This window comes from Mesoplodon mirus, assembly GCF_964341445.2.
Source record: "Mesoplodon mirus genome assembly, chromosome: 18".
NCBI classification, from domain to species: Eukaryota; Metazoa; Chordata; class Mammalia; order Artiodactyla; family Ziphiidae; genus Mesoplodon; species Mesoplodon mirus.
In genome coordinates this window covers 49006552-49029411 of record NC_138994.1, presented here as the reverse complement: position 1 = coordinate 49029411, position 22860 = coordinate 49006552, and the positions used below count along the sequence as shown (strand labels likewise).

Below are 22860 nucleotides of genomic sequence, written 5' to 3'. Positions count from 1 at the left end.
CAGGAGGCTTGATCTTTGTTTCCAGCCCAGATGAGGGAGATCAGCGGAGCGTGGCCTGAAGGGGAGCACAGAGATGCCTGCCTGCCCTGCCTGCCCTGCCCAGAGGCCCAGAGCTTAGGGAGGGGCGTGGCTTTTTTCCACCTGTCCTTCCCAGAGCTGGATCTGAACTCAGGGCTGTCCCTAGGCCGTGGTGTTCTTTCCTCATTGTCCTCAGGTTCCTTAGCTGAAAAAACTCAAGTCCAGGCGACTGATCAGGCCAGAAGTTGAGGGCCTAAGCCAGCAGTGGGCACATGATTGATGCACACTCTTCATGTACTCCATTGCTGCTGGGCCTGCTCTGCCCTGGCCTCCAGGCTTGAGACCCCTACTCCCACCCACCCTGCCAGGCACCGCCCCACCTTAAAACCCCTGAAAGGAGCAGCAGCCACTGGGGACACTGGAGACATGGGCGTGCTCTGCATGGGCTGTCACCTGAAGCAGGGTCCCTCGGCCACAAGCTCCGGGGCTCTCTGTTGGTCCTTGCTGGGCCTGGGTTTGGGGCCCAGCCAAGTGGCTGAGCAGTGTGTGAGTCACGACTCTGGCAGCTGCAGGGGTCCCTGAAGGCACGAGCCCCAACACGCCGGCCTCTGTGTCATCTGAGCTGTCAAGAAGGATGAGGGGACAGGCCCAGGCACTGTTTGCAGACTCGGCCACCAGGTTGCTGAGTAGAACCCTGGCGCTTGGGGACAGGCGTCCAGAGCCGAAGGAACTGTTGAGCGAGGAGGTGAGAAGGAGCACAGAGCCGCTGCTGTCCACGGTGGCCAGGACACTGCTCCCGGGGCTGACAGCAGCTTGTAGGGGTGCTGGGCAGGGGGCAGGGCTGCACCCCCCGGACTGTAGAGCTGCCTCCAGCACTTCCAGGAGTTCCGGGCCAGCTGAGGGGCTGGGGGTGGTGAACAGGATGCCCTGGGGCACAGGTAGCTGCAGTGCTGGCTCCAAGGTGGGTATGGGCCTAGCTGAGGGGCCCTCCAGCCCCAGGTCTCCGACCAGCAGACTCAGTAGAGCATCCCCAGTAAGGTCTGGGGCGGGGGCAAGTGCAGCCCGGTGGAGCACAGCTACCAGTTTGGGGTTGGTGGCTCGGGCCCCAGGGCCCAGGGGAGTCCCATCAGTGTGGCAAAGTAGGGGACAGAGGCCCTTTGTGCCCTGGGCTGCCAGAGCCCTGGCTAGGGATGTGTCTACCAGAAAGCCCTCTTGAGCCAGCATAGTGGGGCCTACCAGCAGGTGTGGCCAGGGCAGGCAGCCAAAACATGTGTAGTAAATGCAGGGCAGGCAGAGCCGAGGGTAGCCCCAGGCCGGGGGCCAGGGTCTGGACCGGGCCTGACGTCAGGGCGGTAGAGTTGCCTGAGGAGCTACTATGGAAGAGGCCCCAGAACATGGCACCTGGGAGGAGACAAAGGGGTCACACAGGGGTCCGGGGCACTGACTGGTGTCAGGGGCACTCAGTAGTCCCAGGTGAAGGGTCACTGACTTAGCCTGGGGTTAGTGGTTACTGACTAGGCCTGGAGACAGGCATCAATAACCAGGCCTGAGGTCAAGATCATACTGATCTGGGATCGAGGGTCGCAGCCTAGAGTTGGGGCTACTGCCCAAGTCCTACGTCCTACTCACCAGCCAGCCTTGAAGGCTAAGGGCCACTGACTGCCTGAGTTCCAAGTTACTGACCATGCCCAGGGTTGGGGTCGCTCGCTGGGGTTGTGGGTCACTGACCTAGCCCTGGGGCATGAGGATGCACCGCCAGACACAAAGCTGCTCCAACTCCAGCATCCACGACGTTGCCCCCGGCAAACAGCTCTCGACCCAGGTGGGAGCACGCGGTTGCAAGAAAGGGACTGTCTTGGGACTGGGACCTGTGACCCCGGCCCCTTCCCTCCCCCGAGCTGCTCCTAGCACTGACCTGTAGGGCTGATGATGCCGCCACGGTGGTACACGCCAGGCCTGTGGGAGTGCCCACTGGCTGGAGGGGCCCCAGAGCCCAAGGTTCCTAGAGAGGCACCGCTGCTGTGGAGTTGCCTCACGGCCAGGGAGAAGCCAACGGCCAGCAGCAGCAGGGCAGCCACCAGTTGGGCCCAGGCCCCGGGCAGACTGCCAGCCTTGTTCCTGCAGAGAGGGATGTCCCGAGCCAGGACCAGGCAGGCAGACGCCCAAGAACCCAGCAAACAATTCCCAAAAGGTTTGGTCTTGCTTGCAGGAGGAGTATAAGTTTGCTGAGGAGAAAGGGCCTCCTGGCAGAAGACACAGCATGTCTGGAGACACAGAGATGGGAAAGAGCTTGGGGGAAACTGAGTCTCTGGAGAGGAGGTTGGAGAGGTAGGTCCAGCCAGTCTGGAGGGATGCCTGAAGGGGGCTTGGCAGGCTTAAGGAGCAGGGCCTGGCCAGGTGTAGCCAGGACCAACCTGCCCAGCAGGTGCCTCGTGCACCAGGGGGTGGGAGCTGGGAGCCTTTGGCAGAGCAGGCGGCAGGGCCGACTTGATATCAATGTTCCTTCAGACGCACAGACCTTGGATTGACTGGCACCGGCCAGGCCTGGGGCTGCAGCCGGGGGTCCCCCCACTCAACCAGAAGTTTCCTAGAGCTGGCCAAGCAGGGGGTTGTCTGGCGCTCCTTAGGGGCTCCAGAGGGAGGGACTTGCCAGCCTCAGTCCTGAGTTGCTGGGTGCCCAGACCCCTCCCTGACTCACCCAGAGGAGTCCTGGGGCCCCGAGAGATCTGGAATGAGCTGCTCCAATATCTCCCCCTCTTCCTCCTCAGATTCCAAGCTTGGTTCCCAGACCAGCAGCTTCTGGTAGAGCACAGGCCCTGCTGTGGGTTCCATGGCCCACGGTGCCTGCCCGCCTTCCAGGCTGAGTCTTGGGAGGCCCTGCCCGAGCCTGAGCCGGTGGGTAGGTGGAGGCACCCTTGGAGAAGGGTGGTATGGAATCTAGAACAGGTCTGGGCAGGGCACGGGGCCAGGGAGGCTGTGAGTGAGCCTGCCCCACTAGGGCACAGGGCCCGAGGGGCTCTTGTGGCAGGGGACCGCGTCAGGGGAAGGAGAAGCCCAGTCCTAGGGCCACAGCCCCTGAGACCCAGGGCACCTGCAGGCCCCTCCCTTTACGGGATACAGCCTTTGGATCTGGTCCTGTTAAGGCTCTAATCTAGGGACGGGAAGCTTGAGTGAGAACTGCAGTACATTGGCTTGGATCAGGGCTCAGCATGTAACTAGTTTCTGGTATGGGGGTTTCTGGTCTCTGGCTTGGGTCAAGGCTCAGCCTAAGGCCACCCAGGGGTCTGGGTTTCCCTATCTGGGGAGCAACTTGCGTGGTGAAGGTACCTACCTCCCTGGGCACGTCATGCGGCCCTTATCCAGCAGGTGGCGCCATAGGGCTCTTGAGGAGCTGCAGCCTGGAAACCAGGTGTTTCCATATTCCTTCACTCTGGGTTTCACGTCAAGCAGTTCTGTGGGAAAATCATAGAACTCCAAAGACTGCTGCAGTCTCATCTGTTCTCCAGTCATCTCTCTGCTGACCACGCTCTGCTGTGAGCGCCCCAAACCCTCCACTGTGCTCTCAGCAGATCATCTGTCCTCCCACTTCACATAACAAATCAAAGCCAACACAAAGAGCCCTCTATATCCACCCCCAACTACAAACCCACCTTCCACCCCGCTCCAATGGAAAAGCCTATTCCCTGCCTCTTGGTTCTGGCCCCGACCTCTCCCACTTACCTCCTGCTTCCCCAGGGACCTCACTCATTGACCCCTTCTCTCCTGTAGCTTCACATCTTCTCTGCTGGTTCCTTCTCAACAACATTTAAAAGTGTCGAGTCTCCAGAAATTCCTCTCCTTGGTATGTACCCAACAGACATGTACTAAAATGTTCATAGCTGCACTAGTTGGAACAGCCCCACATTGGAAAGCTTACACCCCCATTATCAGTAGCATGATTGTAGTCACACAGTGCAATACTCTGCAGCGGTGAGAATGAGGGGTCTACAATTGTATGCAGTGATATAGATGGATCTTACAAAGACACGACGACTGAAAGAAGCCAGGGACGAAAGAGCACATCCCATTTGCTTCCATCTGTATCAAGTACACGAACAGGTGAGACTAGTTTCTGCCATTACAGGTCGGGAGGAGGCAGAGGGGGCTTCTGGGATGCTTGGTGATTGCTGTTTCTCAATCTGAGGTTGATTGCGTGGGTTCCTGATTATGAAAGTGCATCCAGCTGTACATTTGTGACACGGGCACTTTTCTGGAGGTATATTGCATTTCAATAAAAAGTTTTTTTTAAAAGCTGGAGTATTTTCTCCATTAAAACCACAGCCACAAAAATCATCCTTTCATCTCACTCGGCTCTCCAGCCACTTCTTTCTCTCAACCACTCTACCTGCTTGTGAAGAGGCCAACTTTGGTGTGCATTGGGAGTTTTTAAAATCAGATTGCTGGGCTCCGTTCCCAGAGGTTCTGACTTCGTAGGTCTGGGGTAGGGACCAGAAATTTGCTTTCGGAACCCCCAGGTGATGCTGCTGCAGCCAGTCCTGAATGAGCACTGATCTACAAAAGATACACACCTGCTGTTACCACTTCCTTGCCTCCCAGTTTTTCCCCCTCAGCCCACTACAAGCTGGTTTCCATCCCCAACCCACCAGAAAAACCGTCAGTTTCTAGATTTTCTGATTTCTTGGACCAATAACCTACCAACCAATTGGAGATAGCAGCATAGGGTGGCCAACTTTTTATTTTGCCATGGCTTGGGTGTGGGAGGGTCACAATTACCATCTGTGTTCATTTCATAAAGTAATTTGATTTCACTTCCTGTTAATACAACGTGGGAAGGTTATAGTGTCAGAATGAAGGTCAGGCCTTCCCTCCTAAGAAAACACAGCTGGGAACCTTGTGTGTCTATATGCCGCATCCTCAGACTGGCCTCTGTGCTCCTAGCACTGGCTCCCTTTGTCCAGCAGACATTCTTTGGCACCTGTCCAGCCAACATTCCTCTGTCCTTAGAACTATGCCCTGGCAAACTCTTGGGGACCAAGACCTCCACTGACTGGGTCTGGGGGACCTTTCCCTGTGTGGTCTTTCTCATTCCCATAGCCCTGGGCCTGGACAGCACTGCCCCACACCTCCGGAGATGCCTATTAGCTAAGCTCCAGTTAGATACCAGACAGGCTTCAGGGGTGAATAGTGGTCAGGCCAAGGGGCAAATGGTGCCAATCATTTCAGTGAGAGTTGGGAATGGAACTAGCTTCCAGAAACCTGGGTCTAGTCCGGTCTACAAGCCTTGCAATTACCCACCTATGAGACCAAAGAAAGAGCCCAGAGACAGTGACAGAGATGTCAATGATTTATTGGGGGGCTTCCCTGGTGGCACAGTGGTTGAGAGTCCGCCTGCCGTTGCAGAGGACACGAGTTTGTGCGCCAGTCCGGGAAGATCCCACATGCCGCAGAGCGGCTGGGCCCGTGAGCCATGGCCGCTGAGCCTGCACGTCCTGAGCCTGTGCTCCGCAACGGGAGAGGCCACAACAGTGAGAGGCCTGCGTACCACAAAAAAATTTAAAAAATTAAAAAAAAATGATTTATTGGGTAGGGAATCTTACAAGTCTGAAGCAAAGTCCTGGAGGGGCACCCCACCATGGATAGCGGATGGCCGGCGAGCGAGCGAGCGAGCGAGCGGGCGGGCAGGACACGACAAGCTTCGTTACTCAGGGAAGAAGGAGGCTACCTTTTATAGGGGGAATTGACGTCAGGTTGACTCATCAGTTACCAGGGAAACCAGCGGCTGGGGCAGGGGGCAAGTATGTAGGTAGTTACTGATTAAGCCCTATGATTAAGAGGATTGGGTAGTCATGTGAGTAGGGGGTAGGTTAAGCAGGGACTGGTCAAGCAGGGGATGTACAGAGAGCAAGAGAAGACATCTTGAGTGGCCTGACCACAGAGCCTCAATCTACAATGCTAAGATGATAATGGATAAGCCTCATCCCTGCAACTACACACACACACACACACACGCACGCACGCACGCACGCACAGGTGTCTCTGAGTGTAAGGTGTAGGACCATAGGTTGATTCATGCCTTCATCATTTCTTTTTTTTTTTTTTTTTTTTTTTGCGGTACGCAGGCCTCTCACCGCTGTGACCTCTCCCGTTGCGGAGCACAGGCTCCGGACGCGCAGGCCCAGCGGCCACGGCCCACGGGCCCAGCCGCTCCGCGGCACGTGGGATCCTCCCAGACCGGGGCACGAACCCATGTCCCCTGCATCGGCAGGCGGACTCTCAACCACTGCGCCACCAGGGAAGCCCATCATCATTTCTTTTTTAATTATTATTATTTTTGGCCACACTATGCGGCTTGTGGGATCTTAGTTCTCCAACTGGGGATTGAACCCAGGCCCTAACCACTGGACTGCCAGGGAATTCCATATTTTTTAAGTTTTTTATTAAAGTATAGATGATTTCCAATATTATACTAGTTTCAGGTGTACAACATAGTGATTCAATATTTTTATAGGTTATATTCCATTTAAAGTTATTACAAAACAATGACTATATTGATGATTTCATTCTCTTAAAAGTTCTCAACTTTATCTTAATGGTTCTGCACATTAGAATCACCTGTAAGCTTTAAAAGCTCCTAATACCCAGGCAGACCAGTTAAAAAATTAAATCAAACTCTTTAGGTTGGAGATTCATCAGTTTTTAAAAATTAATTAATTTATTATTTATTTTTGGTTGCCTTGGGTCTTTGTTGCTGTGCACGGGCTTTCTCCAGTTGCGGTGAGCGGGGGCTACTCTTGGTTGCGGTGCGCGGGCTTCTCATTGTGGTGGCTTCTCTGGTTGTGGAGCACAGGCTCTAGGTGCACAGGCTTCAGTAGCTGTGGCACGCAGGCTTCAGTAGTTGTGGCTCACGGACTGTAGAGCGCAGGCTCAGTAGTTGTGGTGCGTGGGCTTAGTTGCTCCACAGCATGTGGGATCTTCCCGGACCAGGGCTCGAACCTGTGTCCCCTGCATTGGCAAGCAGGTTCTTAACCACTGCGCCACCAGGGAAGGCCCTCATCAGTTTTTTAAAAAGCTTTCCAGGTGTTTTCAACGTGCAGCCAGGGTTGAGAACCACTGCCTTATCTAGCCCGCTAGTTCAGTGATTTCTGCAACTGGAATCATTTCCAGGGACTTAAAAAAAAAATACCAATGTGCTAATCCCCCCCCACTCTCCAGTCCCACACCAATGGAGTCAGTATCTCTGGAAGTGAGCCTCAGTTATCAGGATAGTTTTTAAAGCTCCTCAGGTGATTCTAATGTGTAGCCAGGTTTGAGAATTGAGAATTGCTGCTTCTACTAATACCCTCATAGGTGCATTTACCAGGCATTCACTGGGTATCTCTTCTGTGCTGGGGGAGGGTGGTGAGGAGCCTGGGAACAGCCAGAGGTTGGTTGTCCTCCAGCAGCCCAGGCTGCTCCTACAAAAAGAGGCAAGGAAGGATATGGGCCCAGCAGTCAGCTTTTCTCCAGTCCCCTCAAGCTGACTTTCCTGCTCATCATCTCTGGCTCAGACCTGCTGTGTGTGAGCATGCACATGTGCACATGACTTTATAATTGGACCCTGGGACATGCTGAGATTTGACTCTGATTATAAATTTGGAGGCAGTGAAGTGTGGTAGGGGTGGAAGAATTGGCTTTTCCTTGCAAGGTGACTCTGTGATGTGACCAGAATATTGGTATTAAAAAAAAATTACGAAAATCAGCCCCGGTGATTATAGTTGCAGATATCACCAAAAAGAGTTTCTGAGCAAGTCAGGAACAGCCTCAACAGACAGAGGAGGCAGTGTTAGAATGGGTGTATGCCACTTGCTAAGATAACTGTACACTTGGGAAAGACAAATACCTTTATCTTTCAGGGATTATTAGATGCTGGCTCTGAGCTAATAATACCTAAATCATTATTGCTGTGGTCCACCTGTTAAAATGAGGACTTATGACAGTTAAAGGGAAATTTGACCAAGATAGAGCTGGTGGAATCCTTCACTCATTCTGTAGCTATTTCCACACTTTCTCAGTACACAGTTGGAATAATATGCTCTGCAACTACCATAATCTTTACATTATTTCTCAGATTCATAGAGTAAGAGCCTCTATTGTGGTAAGAGCCAAGTGGAAGCCTCCCTCTTCAATGCTCCCTCTATAAGCAGAATACTCAAATCAATACTGGAAGAATTGCAAAGATGAATGCTACCATTAAAGACTTGAAAAATGGAGGGGTACTGATTCCTATTTCAACTTAATTTAGTGGTTTGTATAATGCAGAAGACAGATGGGTCTTGGGAAATTACAGTAGGTGTAGTAACAAGAGTTAAGTCAAATTGCAGCTGCTATTCCAGGTATTTCTTTATTGAGGAAAATGAACACAGCCTCTGGCAAATGCTCTATTCTCTACCCCAATAAGCAGAGAATCCAGAAGTCTTTTGTTTTTACCTGGTAGGGATGGCAGTACACCTTCACCTTCTTCTAGCCTCAAAAGGATGGCAGCACAGCTTCTAATGTTCAGTGTCAGGGATACAAGCTGGGGCATCTGGTGCCCAGATGAGATGGAAACAGTGGTGCCTTCACCAGACATTTCTGCCCCATGATTTTGAGCATTAGATCTGGATGCCTAGCCTCTGAGGCAGTTCTTGAATAGCTCCCCACGTCACCCAACCACTTTCTGTGCCCACAGACCTTTCATAAATTTATTTTCTATTTAATTCAGGCAGAAGTATGTCTTTTGCTTACAACTAGTGACACTGACTGAGGCACATACCTCTAGGAGTCCCTGGAGGGCAGCAAACATCCTACACGGCTTGAAGTGGGGACCAGGGACGTGTCTCTTGATAGAACCAGGATTCTCATCTCCAAATACTGAAGTCACTCACGCAGAAGAACAGACGTGAGGTCAGTTATCTCACTGGCTGAGCTTAGGCCACATGTGTGCCCCTTGCCAGTAGAGGAAGAGTATGTCTTAGAGCCAGACTTAGAATTGGGGAAGTTCAGCTCCAGTAAGAGGTCATTACTTGGTCAATTTCTTTTCTGAATATTTCTAAAGCAAGAAAGCCTGAATCAGGAAGCACCTCCGTTGCCCCTTTCCTGGCAGCATCTAGTTCTTTATTCACTGCTTTAATCTTTGTCAAAAGTGTTCCAGGGCCTCCCTGGTGGCGCAGTGGTTGAGAGTCCGCCTGCCGATGCAGGGGATACGGGTTCGTGCCCCGGTCTGGGAGGATCCCACATGCCGCGGAGCGGCTGGGCCCGTGAGCCATGGCCGCTGGGCCTGCGCATCCGGAGCCTGTGCTCCGCAACGGGAGAGGCCACAACAGTGAGAGGCCCGCATACCGCAAAAAGAAAAAAAAAAAAAAAAGTGTTCCAGTTGCCTCTGGGTACCGGTCTTCTCCTGGTGCTGAGCGCCTCATATATCTTTGGCGTTACTTCCTGTAGTGGGTCTGTCATGTTTTCGAATGCCTTCTCTCTTCACTCCTTCCCAATAGCATACAGATTTTCTACTGGGGAATGATTCCTCCCCACCCCTCATCGTGTGGAGTCCTAGTGAGAAGTGGTGGTAAGTTCAAATATTTGGGACTGATCAAGCAAAACAAAACAAAACAAAAAACTCATGACCACTAGATGGTAGTGGCACACAATGAGCTATATGAGCGTGGCTCTGGGACAGGACTGCAGTCAAGGGAAGTCCCCCATAGCGGGAGACGTTCTAGGGATAGCAGTGCTGGGCCACCCCCTGAAAGGGAAGAGGGCAAGGGACCTCCCGGGGGAGAAGGGACTCCAAGAGGGGGTTTATGTGTCTAGGTAGGTCTCTGGGTCAGACAACTCTAAAGGGCAGCAGTGGCTTGGGGTCTTTTGTAGCTCTGGGGTTTGTCTTATCTATGGCTGGCAGATGTTGGGTGAAGTTTTGCAGGGTGTGTAAAGCAGGCAGGTGCTAAGGGGCTGAAAATATGCTCATTAGGGCTATATTTAAAGCAACTGGATGTGTACAAATTTGAGTTTGGCCCCCGGAGGGGGAGCTTTTGAGCTAATGGATCCCAGCCTGCTATGAAGTAAACACCGTAGGGGTCAACACACAACACAGGGGTTATCTATAGCCCTTTTATTGATATATGACAGGCTAATAATAACGAGTGCCTGTCTCCTGCCTCTCTCTTCCACTGCAGAAGGGGAGGGAACAGATCTTTCCTCAACCCACCCTGGTGGTATAGACAAGGGGCACTGTTTTCTGGGGCTAACAGTTGAGAGAGACAGAGATACAGAGAGAGAGAGACAGAAACAGAAACTAAAACCCTGCACTAGCTGATAGGTCTCTGGGTCCACACTCTAGCTCTGAGACGGGGTTACCAGTCAGGCTACATTCTGGTCTAAGTGTCAGTGCATCCAACAATGGCTTGGACAAATAAGGGCTTATTTTTCTCACTAGTTTAGAGTTAATTGGCTGCTGCTTTTGCTTTGGGGCTCGTTATCTATGTGCCCTTCCTGGTCTTTCCCCATGGTATCCAGGGGCTGTTTGAAACACCTCAGCCGTTGTCCTGGCAGGAAGGAGGGGAGGAAGGGCCAGCACCAGTGGTGGAAGTTCTCGTTGGAAGCCCCCAGCCGATTTCTGCTTTTGCCTCTGTGGCCAGAACTGAGTCACACAGCCACCCCCGCCAGCTGCAAGGGTGGCTGGAAACGTAGTTCATGGATCCTCTGTAAGGGAGGAGAGTGAGGGAGAGGCTGGGGGCTGGGCACGGCTGTTGGGTTAGGCAGCCTGTGTGCTCCGCCTTGGGGCACCGTGCGTAGCTGATCATCCTGGAGCACGAAGTCCAGGGGCTGTACAGGGGCCCCAGCCCTTTACTGACAGGATGTGTCCCCAAAAGCCAAATCAGGTTCAACAAGTAGTCTCAGATGCAGGTGGTTAGGAGATCTAGAAGGCAATGATTGATTTCATAATTTTCCTAACTCTTCCACATTTGGGAAACTGAGTCCCTGGCTGTGGTTCCTCAACACAGAAGATCACTTTGGGCATTATTCACCTTGGACCTGAGGTCACCAACCCCCTCCCAAACTTAGAGGTGGGCTTCCCTGGTGGCGCAGTTGTTGAGAGTCCACCTGCTGATGCAGGGGACACGGGTTCATGCCCCAGTCTGGGAGGATCCCACATGCTGCGGAGCGGCTGGGCCCGTGAGCCATGGCTGCTGAGCCTGCGCGTCCGGAGCCTGTGCTCCGCAACAGGAGAGGCCACAGCGGTGAGAGGCCCGCGTACCGCAGAAAAACAAAACAAAACAAAAACAAACTTAGAGGCAAAGAGTAGAGTTTAGGTCATCACAGGAAACAGACTTCCCAAGATCAATTAAGGTATTAATCTCTCAGGTCTGATTTGGGAAACTTAAGCTCAGTCTCTAAATCTGGGACTGAATCACTCCATCTAAAAAATCTCTCCTTGCTACTAAATGATGGGGCATAATGGTTTCGGGAGCACGTGTGCTAGAGTTAGCCTGCTTGGGTCTGAATTCTGTGTGACCCCTTCAAGCCTCAGTTTCCCCACCTGTAAAACGAGGATAGTAACAGTTTGCATAAGAAACTCATTATAAGCACTCAACACGTTAACAGTTGTCATAATTGTTGGCATGACCAGTGGCAGACCTGTCTTGCAAGGCTATATAATAGGTCCTTTTGGTTTTGCAATTGTAGCATCCTTTATAGAGACCTACACACAATTCCTCGGGAAATATATTCAGCTCTGAGACCCCTTGCGTTTGTGTGTGCCGTGCCACTGCCTGGAATCCACCCCTGCCCCACCTTTCCACCCGACAAACATCTATTCCTTCATCAAGATCCCACTCAAGGGTAACTCCCTTAATTACCCAGCCTTCTCCGCCCACTTATCCAGCTGAGTGGTATGGCCTGTGAGAGTTCCAGCTCTCCTGGGTGGCAGCCACAGAAAAACCACTGGGCATCAATGAGCAGTGTAAGGATGCCTGAGTGTCTCACAGAAACCTAGGGCCTCAGAAACTGCCTGGAGCCCAGAAAAGGAGGGCTGCAGGGAGCACTTTCTTCTCTCTCTTGGTGCATCAGCTTCTACTTTTTCTCTAGCTGCAAACTGGCTGTTTCCCGTCCACATGATAGACAGCAGCTGTCACCCACCCTCCAAAGCCTACATCTAGAGAGCAGCCGGATGGAACTGAAATCTCCTGGTCCTAAGACCAAATTCCTCAGGAGAGGGGCTCATTGGCCCACCTTCCATTAGCACTCACTGCTGACCCAGCCAACCAGGGCGGGGCGTGTGGAGGAGCAGGGCTGGATGGTGCAAATACGGTGGTTCCGGCTGAATTGAGTTGAGGGGGGCAGTCTCTGAGAAGGGAATTTGTGCAGGAATTTGAATACAAGCAAGAGGCCAGCCTGTTGCCTACTTAGAGCCGTCTGCACAGTCAGAAGGCGTGTCGCCCGCAGGCTCTGATCCCAGCAGGGCCACTCACGCCACTCACGCTTTCCTTCAAGGTATATATATATATATATATATTTTTTTTTTTTTTGCGGTACGCGGGCCTCTCACCGCTGTGGCCTCTCCCGTTGCGGAGCGCAGGCTCCGGACGTGCAGGCTCAGCGGCTATGGCTCACGGGCCCAGCCGCTCCGCGGCATGTGGGATCTTCCCGGACCGGGACACGAACCCGTGTCCCCTGCATCGGCAGGCGGACTCCCAACCACTGCGCCACCAGGGAAGCCCTCCTTCAAGGTATATTAGTTAAGGTTCTTAACTGAGCAAGCTTAGCAAAACACTTCTAAGAGCTAAAGCCAAGAGTGGGACTATACTGGGGCATCTCATGGAAAGAGTTGGTTGTTCACCTCTTTGCATGAGAGGACCCAGGGGAGCTCTGGGGATGCGGCCACAGGAGTTAGTGACCCTCCTCTCTAGATCTCTAGATCCTCTCGTTATTTCCTGCCTCTATGCGTTTCTGTTTCAAAATCCCGATTCCTAGGAGGCCGACTCTGACCAGCCCTGATGGGTTGCTGAGCAGTTTGGCTGGGGAGGGCAGGGTATATCTATCATATGGACATGGTTGTGGAGCCCTCCCTGTGTATGTTGGCGTGCAGTTCTCAGAGAAGAAGGTTTTGGGAGCCGGGGAGTTAGTTCAGGCCATAGAGAGAACAGCCCTGAGTTTGGGGCCAGGAGTTCAGCCTTGCCTGAACCTTTACAGGGACCTTGGGCAAGTAGCTTGCTTTCCCCCAGTTCCCTGTGAACCTGTTTCCTCATCTATAAAACTGGGGAGTTGGGCTGAAAGACCACAGGGATCCCATGACATTCTGCCCATTCACACGTTCTCTTTTTCTGGAACTCACCACCCAGTAGCTAAACTTTTGAGGCGTCCCCAGAAGGGTCTGAGAAATGTAAGCAGATTCTTAGAGTGATCAACTCCTGCCAAAGACTTAGCCCTCAGGGACCCAGCACGTTTCACTCTATGATGCTCACAGATGACACTTATCCACGAATAGACCTCAAGGGCTCAAATACTAAGGATTTTCCTATGGTATCAGGAGATTGTGAGAGAACAGGGTGCGTACCAGCTTGAGAAACAGGCGCTCTTTGTTTTGTCTTACTACTGACAGGTTAATCTCTGTTAACATAAAGCCATCCTTTCCTTAATTTTAACTGTCTCAAATTTGAGGGATGCTAACTCCCCCCATTAAAGAGTCTTCGTACCTAATTGAGATCATCCACTTAAGTGCCAATTATGACCTAAGGAATGCAATGGGAAATAGTTCATAAAGAAATTGTCTTCAGGATTTCCAGAGCATGCCAGGGCCACAATTCTTCAACGAGGCTCAAACCAAGCCAGCATCTGGTTCTCTGTGATAACTTCATCACATAATTCATGTGTAAAGGTAAACACAACAATAGGCGTGAATGTTGCAGGACAGCTGTGTCTAGCACTCTGCTACTTCCTTTCTGGGCTTCAGTTTTCCCAAATGTACAATGATTGAGTTGGACTAGATACTTTCAAAGTCTGCACTCACAGCTTCAATGTTTATGACTTCCAAGACACACTGATTTTTCAAGGACACAGGCCAAGTTGAAAGAAATTAACATGGCGCCTTATGATGTTGACTGCCGGCTCACGTGTGATAAAAGAGGAAATGTTTCCCTATTTCTGCTCCCACCTCTCGGCCTCTTGGTCCCTGAGGCAGAATGTGTACCAGCAGAGAGCAGAGGTTACCAATTTTCTTTTCAAAGACATCCTGATATAAGATAAGCATCTTTCAAAAATCAGCATCTACACTTCTTGACTTCTTCCTCCAATACTCTATTGAAATTGCCTTTGGCCAAGTGTCATTGGCGACTGCCTAATTGCCAGATCTAGAGCATGTTTTCCTTTCTTGGCCTACACTGACCACCAGGGCCTCCAAACGTTCTCCTACTGTGGCACCTGTGATGCTACGCTTTCCTGGCTTCCTTCAGCCCCTCGGAGGTTCTTTCTTAGCCTGCTTGTTGGTCCGGGTCTTCACTCAACCGGGAAGTACTGGTGTCTTCCGGGGCTCAGGCCCAGACCCCTCCTCCGAGCTCTTCAAACTCCCACGCGTTGCTTGGCTTCCACTGCCGCCTGTCTGCAAATGTCTCCCCGCCCTCTGGCTGCAGCTGGACCTTCCTCCCCACCACAGGGTCCTCGCCCTCAACATGTGAGCTTGTCACCTTCACTCCCTGACCCCCACTCTCACTGCCCAGCTCTCTGCGTCCCAAGTTCCCTCTCAGCAAAAGGCACCCCGATTCACCCTGATACCCAAGCCAGAAACCGGGGAGCCGTCCTTGGCCCCTCTCCCTCCCTCGCCCTGTATATCCAAGCGGTCCCCAAGCCCCAGAACCCCTAGACCGTCCGGACTGTCCCTTCTCTGCTTGCCGCCCCCCACCCCCGGGACAGGCTCTGTGTGAAGCTGTGAAGCGCTTCTCATGGGTTGTCTCACCCACAGGCGCCCTAGGAGGCGGGTGTGACCGGAGAACTTGAACTGAGCTATGTGTGACTCCAGAACCCAAACTCTTAGCCACTGACTTGAATCTGTGGCGAGAACGGGAGGAATTTTTTTTCTTTTCTTTTACTGTCACTTGAGTATTAAAAAAACCACTACGAATGATTACTAACTGGTCAGAAAACCAACGCCAAATGCAGTTTACGTTCAGCAAAGAAAACAAAAGCCAGAAATCCTTTTCACGCGGTGGTGCGACAGGACGGCCTACTGGAAAAGCTTACCTACTGAGCCCAGGAACGTCGCCTTCCTCTTTCCCAGGCTGGCAATCCCGAGACTAAGGTCTGAATGGATCTGAATGCCTGCCCCTCCTCAAGCAAGGGCACCTGTGACTTGTTTTCGCTCCCTTGTGCTGCAGCATGAGGCCCGATAAAGCCTTGCCTGAATTTCTCGTCTGGCCTTTTATCAACTTCTATTGATTAAAGAGTCCAGGGACCCGAGTCAGTAACCATGACCCCAGAAAACAGCAACCTGGCTCACCCGCTCCCCACCCCCTAACTTCCTAAGAGCTGGAGGGCCCTTGGGTCCTATCCCTCCTCTTCGTTACCGACACAGGTTCTTGGACTCTTTAATCAACAGAAATCAATAAGAAGCCAGATAAGATATTCAGGCGAGGCTTGACTGGGACTAGTGCTGCAGCACGAGGGAGTGAAAGCAAGTAACAGGCGCCCTTGCTCGCTCCCCAAGGGGGCTCAAGCTGGTTCCTTAAATGGGTAACAACGGGGGTGGGTCAGTGGGTTGGGACAGACGGGTGGCTTAGGTGGTCTGCCCAGCCCCCCTGGTGGTGCCCTGGGCAGGGATCATACTCAGTACCCTGTTTTTGTTCCCGGCACCTCAGAAATAGCAGTTGGTTTGTGGCCTTTTTGTGCATGCAGTTATTTTTAGTCCCTTACAGTTTCTTTGTATTCTGTTGCTGGGGGAGATGTTTGCTCAGGTGCAATCACTCCACTGTTTGCTCAGGTGCAATCACTCCACTAGAGGGTCTCAGGTCCCAGCCTGTCTCAATTTCACCCGAGAGAAAGAGGCCCAGAGAGACACCCACAGGTGTTGGGAAGGCTTACAGGGGACTCCTGACCCAGGGCTGCTCCTCTCTCATCTAAGTTCCGTCTGAACTGAACATGCATCCCGTGGACCAGCCAGGGGTCTAAGTCAGCAACCACCACATTGTTTTCTAGGGAAAAGGAATCTTGAGGGCCAGGAGAAGTGTTCGCCGGTCCTCTCGTGAGTAAGATGGGCATGGTCTGAGTAGGGGATCCAGCCCAACTTCTGAACTGAAATAAATCTGAACTAAAATGTCTTGGACCCCTCCCCCAGGCCTGAAGTCCTGTGATCAGAATGGCCTGTGCTAATCCATGGAACTTAACCCTTAAACAACCACAGCACCACAGCAGTAGCAGAATAGAGCTTTGCACCCACATCTCAGGCCCCGAGCAGGCCTGGAACCCCAGCCAAGACTTTTTGGTGGGCTGACTGGAAGTTCTGCCCACCTGAAATGAGAGGTCTGCTCTACGGTTTTATGACTCTGTTTAATGAGAATGGCTTAATGAGAACCCTACTTTCAGCAGACAGGGTCCGGATGCAGACCCCCGGCCCACTCCCCGTGGTCATCCCCGTCCCTTGGAGGGATGGACTTCCTCATATGCATACACCGCACTTCATCGATGTAGACGGTATTCTCTCTGACCTGGATCTCCTCCTGCAGGGCGAGCTGCCTGCGATTCAGGCCTTGCAGTACTACCCGAGCTTGGGCTAATGTTTCCTTTAATCTAGAAGAGGAAGAACACGAGGGAATAATTTATGGCTCTACATCACTATTTCAGGGGGGAAAATGTATTCATATATTCAGTGCAGGATCCAAATCGATGTGTCTTCCTCCTTTCTCCTCCTTAAGACAGAGATTTCAAGTTGGTGGCCCTGGGCCATGTTCACAAGGCAGACAAACCCATGAACTGCCAATATTTAAAACTGTAGATTTTACCTAAACATCTGGAGTTGGACTTCAGAAAAATGTAAACATTGGGACGCATTCCCTGCATGGCAGCAATTGGCAGGAGTTAGGAGAGACTGCCCTCTAGAAAAGAACCCCTCAAACATGAAAGATGCAAAGGCCTTTATGCCCACCCGGCATCACCCGTGATGACATCACCTAACCCTGCTCACAGGCCAGGTTTAAATGGAGCCCCAGTAGCCCTGTGCCTACCTTGCGACGTTGTGGGTGATCTCATCGACCTCCCTGATCAGCCTGTCCTGTGCAACATCGTGACACAGCTCCACATTAGGCCGATGGGTCCTGGTCTCCAGGCGTGTATGAGCCACCTTGGCAGGTCCTTCTTGGTCAAGGATGGCTTTTTCAAGAACTGTGATATTTTTCTCCTGGGAGGCAATCTCTTCCATGACCTTACAAAAAGGATTAGAGGAGGTGAGGCCAGGGTGTGTTCCTCAAAACTCAACAGCAGATGCCCTTAGGAGGTTAGGAAGAGGGGACCTCCGATATCTACCCAAGCAGGACCCCAGAAAGAGTCTGATCCCTCTTCACTACAGCAGTGATTGCTCATGGGCAAGGTAACTCACCCAACCTTAGAACCTCACAGATGGAATGGACACAAGTGGCCACTGTTGTCTCTTCTCCTTCCCAAATATGTGGATTCCCTCAGCAAAGGCTGAAGGCTGCCCATTTACCTTGGTATAAAGTACCTTTGTATCATGAGTGGGATGCTGCCTATTTCCTTACCAATCCACCCAGTAGTACTGTAACTGAAGGTGGGGTCCGGCTGCTCGCCGCTCAAAAACCATTAAAGAGGCCAGGTCGGTGGAAAGGAAAGTTTGCTTTATTTTGAATGCCGGCAACCAGGGGGGCGGGCGGGGAGGGCAGACGCCTGTCCAAAGGCCAACTCCCCAGCACAACCAGACAATCAGTGGGCAAGAGCTTTTATAGATGGAGGGAGGGGGCTACATGCAGAAACAGCACAGTCACCTTGGTATTGGTCATCGGTGGTCTGACCAGCATCATCTTGATTGTTTTGAGTACATTTAATCTTCAGTTCCAGGGTCGGTTTGTTCCCATTTCCTTGAGACCAATTCTCAGAATTGTGTCAGCTTATGTCATGGCTACAGTCTGGTCATCATGTAGTTAACTTCTTCCATCTGCTGGGGGTTTCAGTACGTACAAGACAGCTCACAGGCTATGGCTCAGAATATTACCTACAGCTGTTGAGGAGGAACTAAAGGTCCTTGACTATGCTCAATGACTAAACTATTATTATTTGGTCTCCTTTGACTGTTTTCCTTTGTTTCTGCATTTTCTCACTTCTCTGATTAAACTTATTCTTTGGCTGAAGTTTTTCCACAGACAGATGGCAGGCTGAGGACATGGGGGGAGGGGAGCAAGGATCATAGGGTCCTGCTCTGTTTCAGTACCAGTTCTGCCCCCTAGAAGCCTGAAGAAAGGGTGAGCAGTTTAATTCAAGTTTTGTTGGTTTCTTTGATGGTAGCTTTGTGCAAAGAAAAGATTCCTTTGAAGCTACTCGGGTTTTTAGATTAATATTTCACTAGTTTAAAATTTTATTTCTTCCTTAAGTTTTTTTTCTTTTTAAACTTCTCATCATGGGAATTTCCAAACATACATGAAGGTAGGTAGTATAATGAACCTCATGGAGCCATCATCAATTTAAGCAATGATCAATACATGGCCAATCTCGTTTCATCTATAATGCCCTCTATGCACCCCTGCCATCAGCTTATTTATTTTAAAGGAACTCCCAGATATTATATCATTTCAATCTTAAATACTTGAGTATGTGTTTCTAAGTTATAAGGACTCTTTTTTTTTTCTTTTAACATAATGACAATATTTTTTATCACACACAAACGAAAGAAGGATTCTTTATTATTATCTAAAATCTAGTGTTCAAATTTCCCTCAGTGTCCTTTTTTTTGTTTCGGTAAGAGTTGGCATGTTTAAATTAGAATTCGAATGAGGTCCACACATTACATCTGGTTTGCTTAATGTTTCTTTTTTTTCTTTATAAATTTATTTGTTTTTATTTTTGGCTGTGTTGGGTCTTCACTGCTGTGCACGGGCTTTCTCTAGTTGTGGCCAGTGGGGGCTACTCTTCGTTGCAGTGCATGGACTTCTCATTGTCGTGACTTCTACTGTTGCAGAGCACGGGCTCTAGGCGCGTGGGCTTCAGTAGTTGTGGCACGTGGGCTCAGTAGTTGTGGCGAATGGGCTTAGTTGCCCCACGGCATGTGGGATCTTCCCGGGCTAGGGCTCGAACCCATGCCCCCTGCATTGGCAGGCAGATTCTTAACCACTGCGCCACCAGAGAAGCCCATCCCTACCCTTTAATTTAGAGGCAGTCGCCTCCGTTTGCCGAGCCTCTTCATGACCACGGAGGCTTCTGGCCAGGTGATAGCCAGCTGGAGCCTTCTCTCATAGAGCCTAGGTTGGTATCTCCAGGTGGGGGCAGGCAATCTCACCTGATTTGTTTTAGTCCATCATTCGAGCCTGTCCAGACCATTTTGGATGCTCATTTTATTTTACTTTTAAAAAACATGTTTATTTATTATTGGCTGTGGCACGTGGGATCTTCGTTGCAGCATGCGGGCTCATAGTTGCAGGATCTTCGTTGCGGCACGCGTGTGGGATCTAGTTCCCCGAGCAGGGATCGAACCCGGGCCTCCTCATTGGGAGTGCGGAGTCGCACCCACTGGACCACCGGGGAAGTCCCTGGGTGCTCATTTTAGATGTTGCTGCCAAGGCCTCAGCCACACAGCTCCCAGCTCCTGCAGGATCTCCTCCGGCAGGACGGGGCTTCTCACGGGCCTCTGCAAAGCCCAGCTTCTTGCCTCTTCTCTCACGGTGGGGACCCTCCTCCCCGCTGCCTTCCTATCTCAGATCCATCGTTCAAGGCCTGGACTCAGTCCTCACTCCGCCAGGAAGCCTCTTGACTGGTCTTGGCTACGTTTATCATCATTACTGTTACTGTTGTTGCTGTTCCTATTAGTCGCTGCTGTGGCAGCCAGTTTTTATTGATTATCTATTATGTTATACGTATAAACTATGTAAAGGTATGTATATATATGTGTGTGTGTATAAAATCGGTATGTGCCAGGCATTGTTCTAAATATTTTATTTGGGCTGTCTAATTTTACCCTAACCAACTCTGGGGGGTGAGTACTGTTGCTGTCCCTATTTTATCAATGAGGAAACCAAGGAACAGGGAGCTTTTTTTTTTTGTTTTGGCCGCGCAGCGTGGCATGTGCATGCAGGATCTTAGTTCCCCGACCAGGGATTGAACCTGTGCCCCCTGCAGTGGAAGTGCGGAGTCTTAACCACTGGACTGCCAGGGAAGTCCCAGGAACAGGCAGCTTAAGTGTATTATAAATGTTTTTAAATTTCTATACATTATGATGTTCTGACATCATAAAAAACCTTTCTGGCTGGGAGAAACTGCCCCTCCCTGGGCTCTTCAATACTTAGAGACGGCGAAGGACCAGCCTGAGCAGGCCTTGGATCTGCAAGCCCAGAGCCCTCCCTCCTCTCTCTGCCCTTTCAGCCCAGGAGGCCATCTTGCTCTGCCTGAGTCATCCCAGGGCCGGGTGCCAGGCAACTGGGGACCATTCCATAGTCCAAGGCCCACTGAGGTTATTCACACTAGCTGATCCTAAAGCGCTCCCGCTGCCCTGCCTTGCCCGTCCTGAGGAAACCCCAATAAAGGCTGTGGCCTCCACCTTCCCCTTGCTCCTGTCATCTGCCGCCTGACCACCCTAGTGTGTTCTCCATGTGGCCCTGCATGGGGGGCCCTGCCTCCTGTCTCTAGGACCTGTGAATATAAACTTTGTTTTTTCCTGAGCCCCCTGTCTCCTTATGGCTGCACTTGACTGACCATCTCATAAAAGAACACAAAACATTAAGTAGCCTCCCCAAGATCACACAGCAAGTGTTGAAGCCCCATTTCGAACCCAGGCTGTCTGGCTCCAGGCTCTACACGCTTACCCACAAGGCTCTTCTACCTGTCATTTTGCGGACTATTGCAGTGTAACTTTTGATGACATTCTGGTTTGCCCTGCTCATCACAGAGATAAACCTTTTCTTACAATTAGACTCTGGGTTCATGGAAGGCAAGGGAGGAATGCAGCAGAAGGACAAGGTTTTGGTAGTTGAACAGGCCTGGGCTCGAGTCCCAGGCTGCCAGTGATGCACCTGCCACCTGGGGTCCCTTCCGCTCTCCATGGCTGCTTCACCATCAGTGAAAAGCAAGGAGTGGGCCAGCAGTGGCCACATCAGGTAGCTGTAGCTGTCCCAGTGTTACAGGTGAGGCGGAAGGCTCAGAGAGCTTGAGGCATCTGCTTAAGTCACTCAGCTGGTCTGTCGCAGGGCTGGAATGTGGGCCCACAGATCCTCAGTCCAAATTCAGCCCCTGTTCCACTGGACTCTACCCAGTGTCCCTGAGCTTAGCCTGCGGGATGGTCCTATATGCTCAGGATCCAGCGGTCCTTGCTGGTGAGGGACATGGGCTAGAGCCGGCTTATTGGGCTCCAGTTGTTAAACATTCAGGAATTCTGCCAGACCTGTGTTAAATGGGTAACTTGAAACTGACCATGGTGGAAGAATTTACACCACAGAAATCTGCAAATTCTATAAATCAGGGGCTTTTTTCTCCTCTGGGAGCCAGTTACCAGCAAACAGCTGGATAACCAGACAACAAGCCAGAATCCCAAAGTTGCATCTGGGTTTGGAGAAATCGGTTGCACTCAACTCACGGAACTTCAGAGTCATAAAGAACGTATAAGGGACTTCCCTCGTGGTCCAGGGGGTAAGACTCTGCACTCCCAATGCAGGGGGCCTGGGTTCCATCCCTGGTCGGGGAACTAGATGTTGCATGCATGCTGCAACCAAGAATCCGCGTGCTGCAACTAAGTCCACATGCTGTGACTAAAAGATCCTGCACACCGCAACAAAGATCCCGTCTGACGCGACTAAGACCTGGCGCAGCCAAAATAAATAAATAAAAATAAATTAAAAAAAAAAAAAGAACGTATAAGAGCATATGGTGCATCTCTATGCTCCACAGAAGGATGAACTAAGGCCTAGAGAGGGGAGACAGCCTGTTCTTTGCAGCAATGAGTACGAAAGGAGGCCCAGAGTGGGGCCAAGGCCCGCTCCAGTCCCCCAAAGCCCAAAGCCTGCTGCTAAGATGGAGAGAGCTGAGTGACCTCTACTCCTTAGTACACAGGATCACAAGCCCTGAAGGCCATTCTAGGTTTACAGGGTAAAACCTTCTGAAGGTGCTCTTCCATGGCCCCCCCAGGGAGCTCACCTTGGCCAGATGAGCAGCCAGCTTGTCCCTGGCATCCTTGGTCTCCTTCAGCCCATTCTTGAATGCGGTGTCCACCACGTCACATTGCCTGCTTAGGTCGTTGGCCGTCTGGGACAAGATTCGGTCCACGAGGGCCTTCAGCGTCAGAGAGTTGTTCCTCTGCTTGTCAGCCTTCTCCACGTTGGTGTTGGAGAAGTCCAACCAGTCTTCCAGACTCACAGAGCTGAAACAGGACCCATGCATTCATTCATAGCATGTTTGGGCTGGGTGTGTGGGTATGGGGGTAGGACAAGCTACTGGAAACCCACAGGAAGTTAAGCCTCCCTCCACCATCAGAAGCACCTAGAACATTTCCCCGTCTCTAGGCAGAGCGAATGGCGGTCTGTCAGTGGCAATAACTGTCACTTTGGGGAAACCTACTTACTCTGTGCCAGGCTCTGGGCTAGCACTTTACAGACATCCTCTCACTTAATCCTCACGATGGCCTAGTGAGCTAAC

At 51.4% G+C, this 22860-nt stretch overlaps 2 protein-coding genes across 4 annotated transcripts in view; both read right to left on the bottom strand.

Annotated features, from left to right (window-relative positions):
* Positions 1–234: 234 nt before the first annotated feature.
* GGT6 (gamma-glutamyltransferase 6) lies at positions 235–2962 on the bottom strand. The gene is given in 4 exon segments (XM_082605014.1): positions 235–1285; positions 1287–1419; positions 1934–2136; positions 2717–2962. Coding segments are annotated over 4 exon segments (1356 nt in total). The 5' UTR covers positions 2851–2962; the 3' UTR covers positions 235–399.
* A 1360-nt stretch (positions 2963–4322) lies between these two features.
* Positions 4323–22860, bottom strand: part of TEKT1 (tektin 1) — a 29077-nt gene continuing 10539 nt past the window's right edge. For 2 of the 3 annotated variants that reach the window (XM_082605015.1, XM_082605016.1), the window contains exons 6-8: positions 22363–22585; positions 17241–17437; positions 16567–16806 (exon numbers count right to left, since the gene is read on the bottom strand). In XM_082605015.1, the coding sequence (XP_082461141.1) occupies positions 16599–16806; positions 17241–17437; positions 22363–22585 (628 nt within the window). In that variant the 3' untranslated portion in view covers positions 16567–16598. Of the gene's footprint in view, positions 4570–16566; positions 16807–17240; positions 17438–22362; positions 22586–22860 lie in introns of those variants that run through there. The other variant, XM_082605017.1, reaches the window with a different exon arrangement.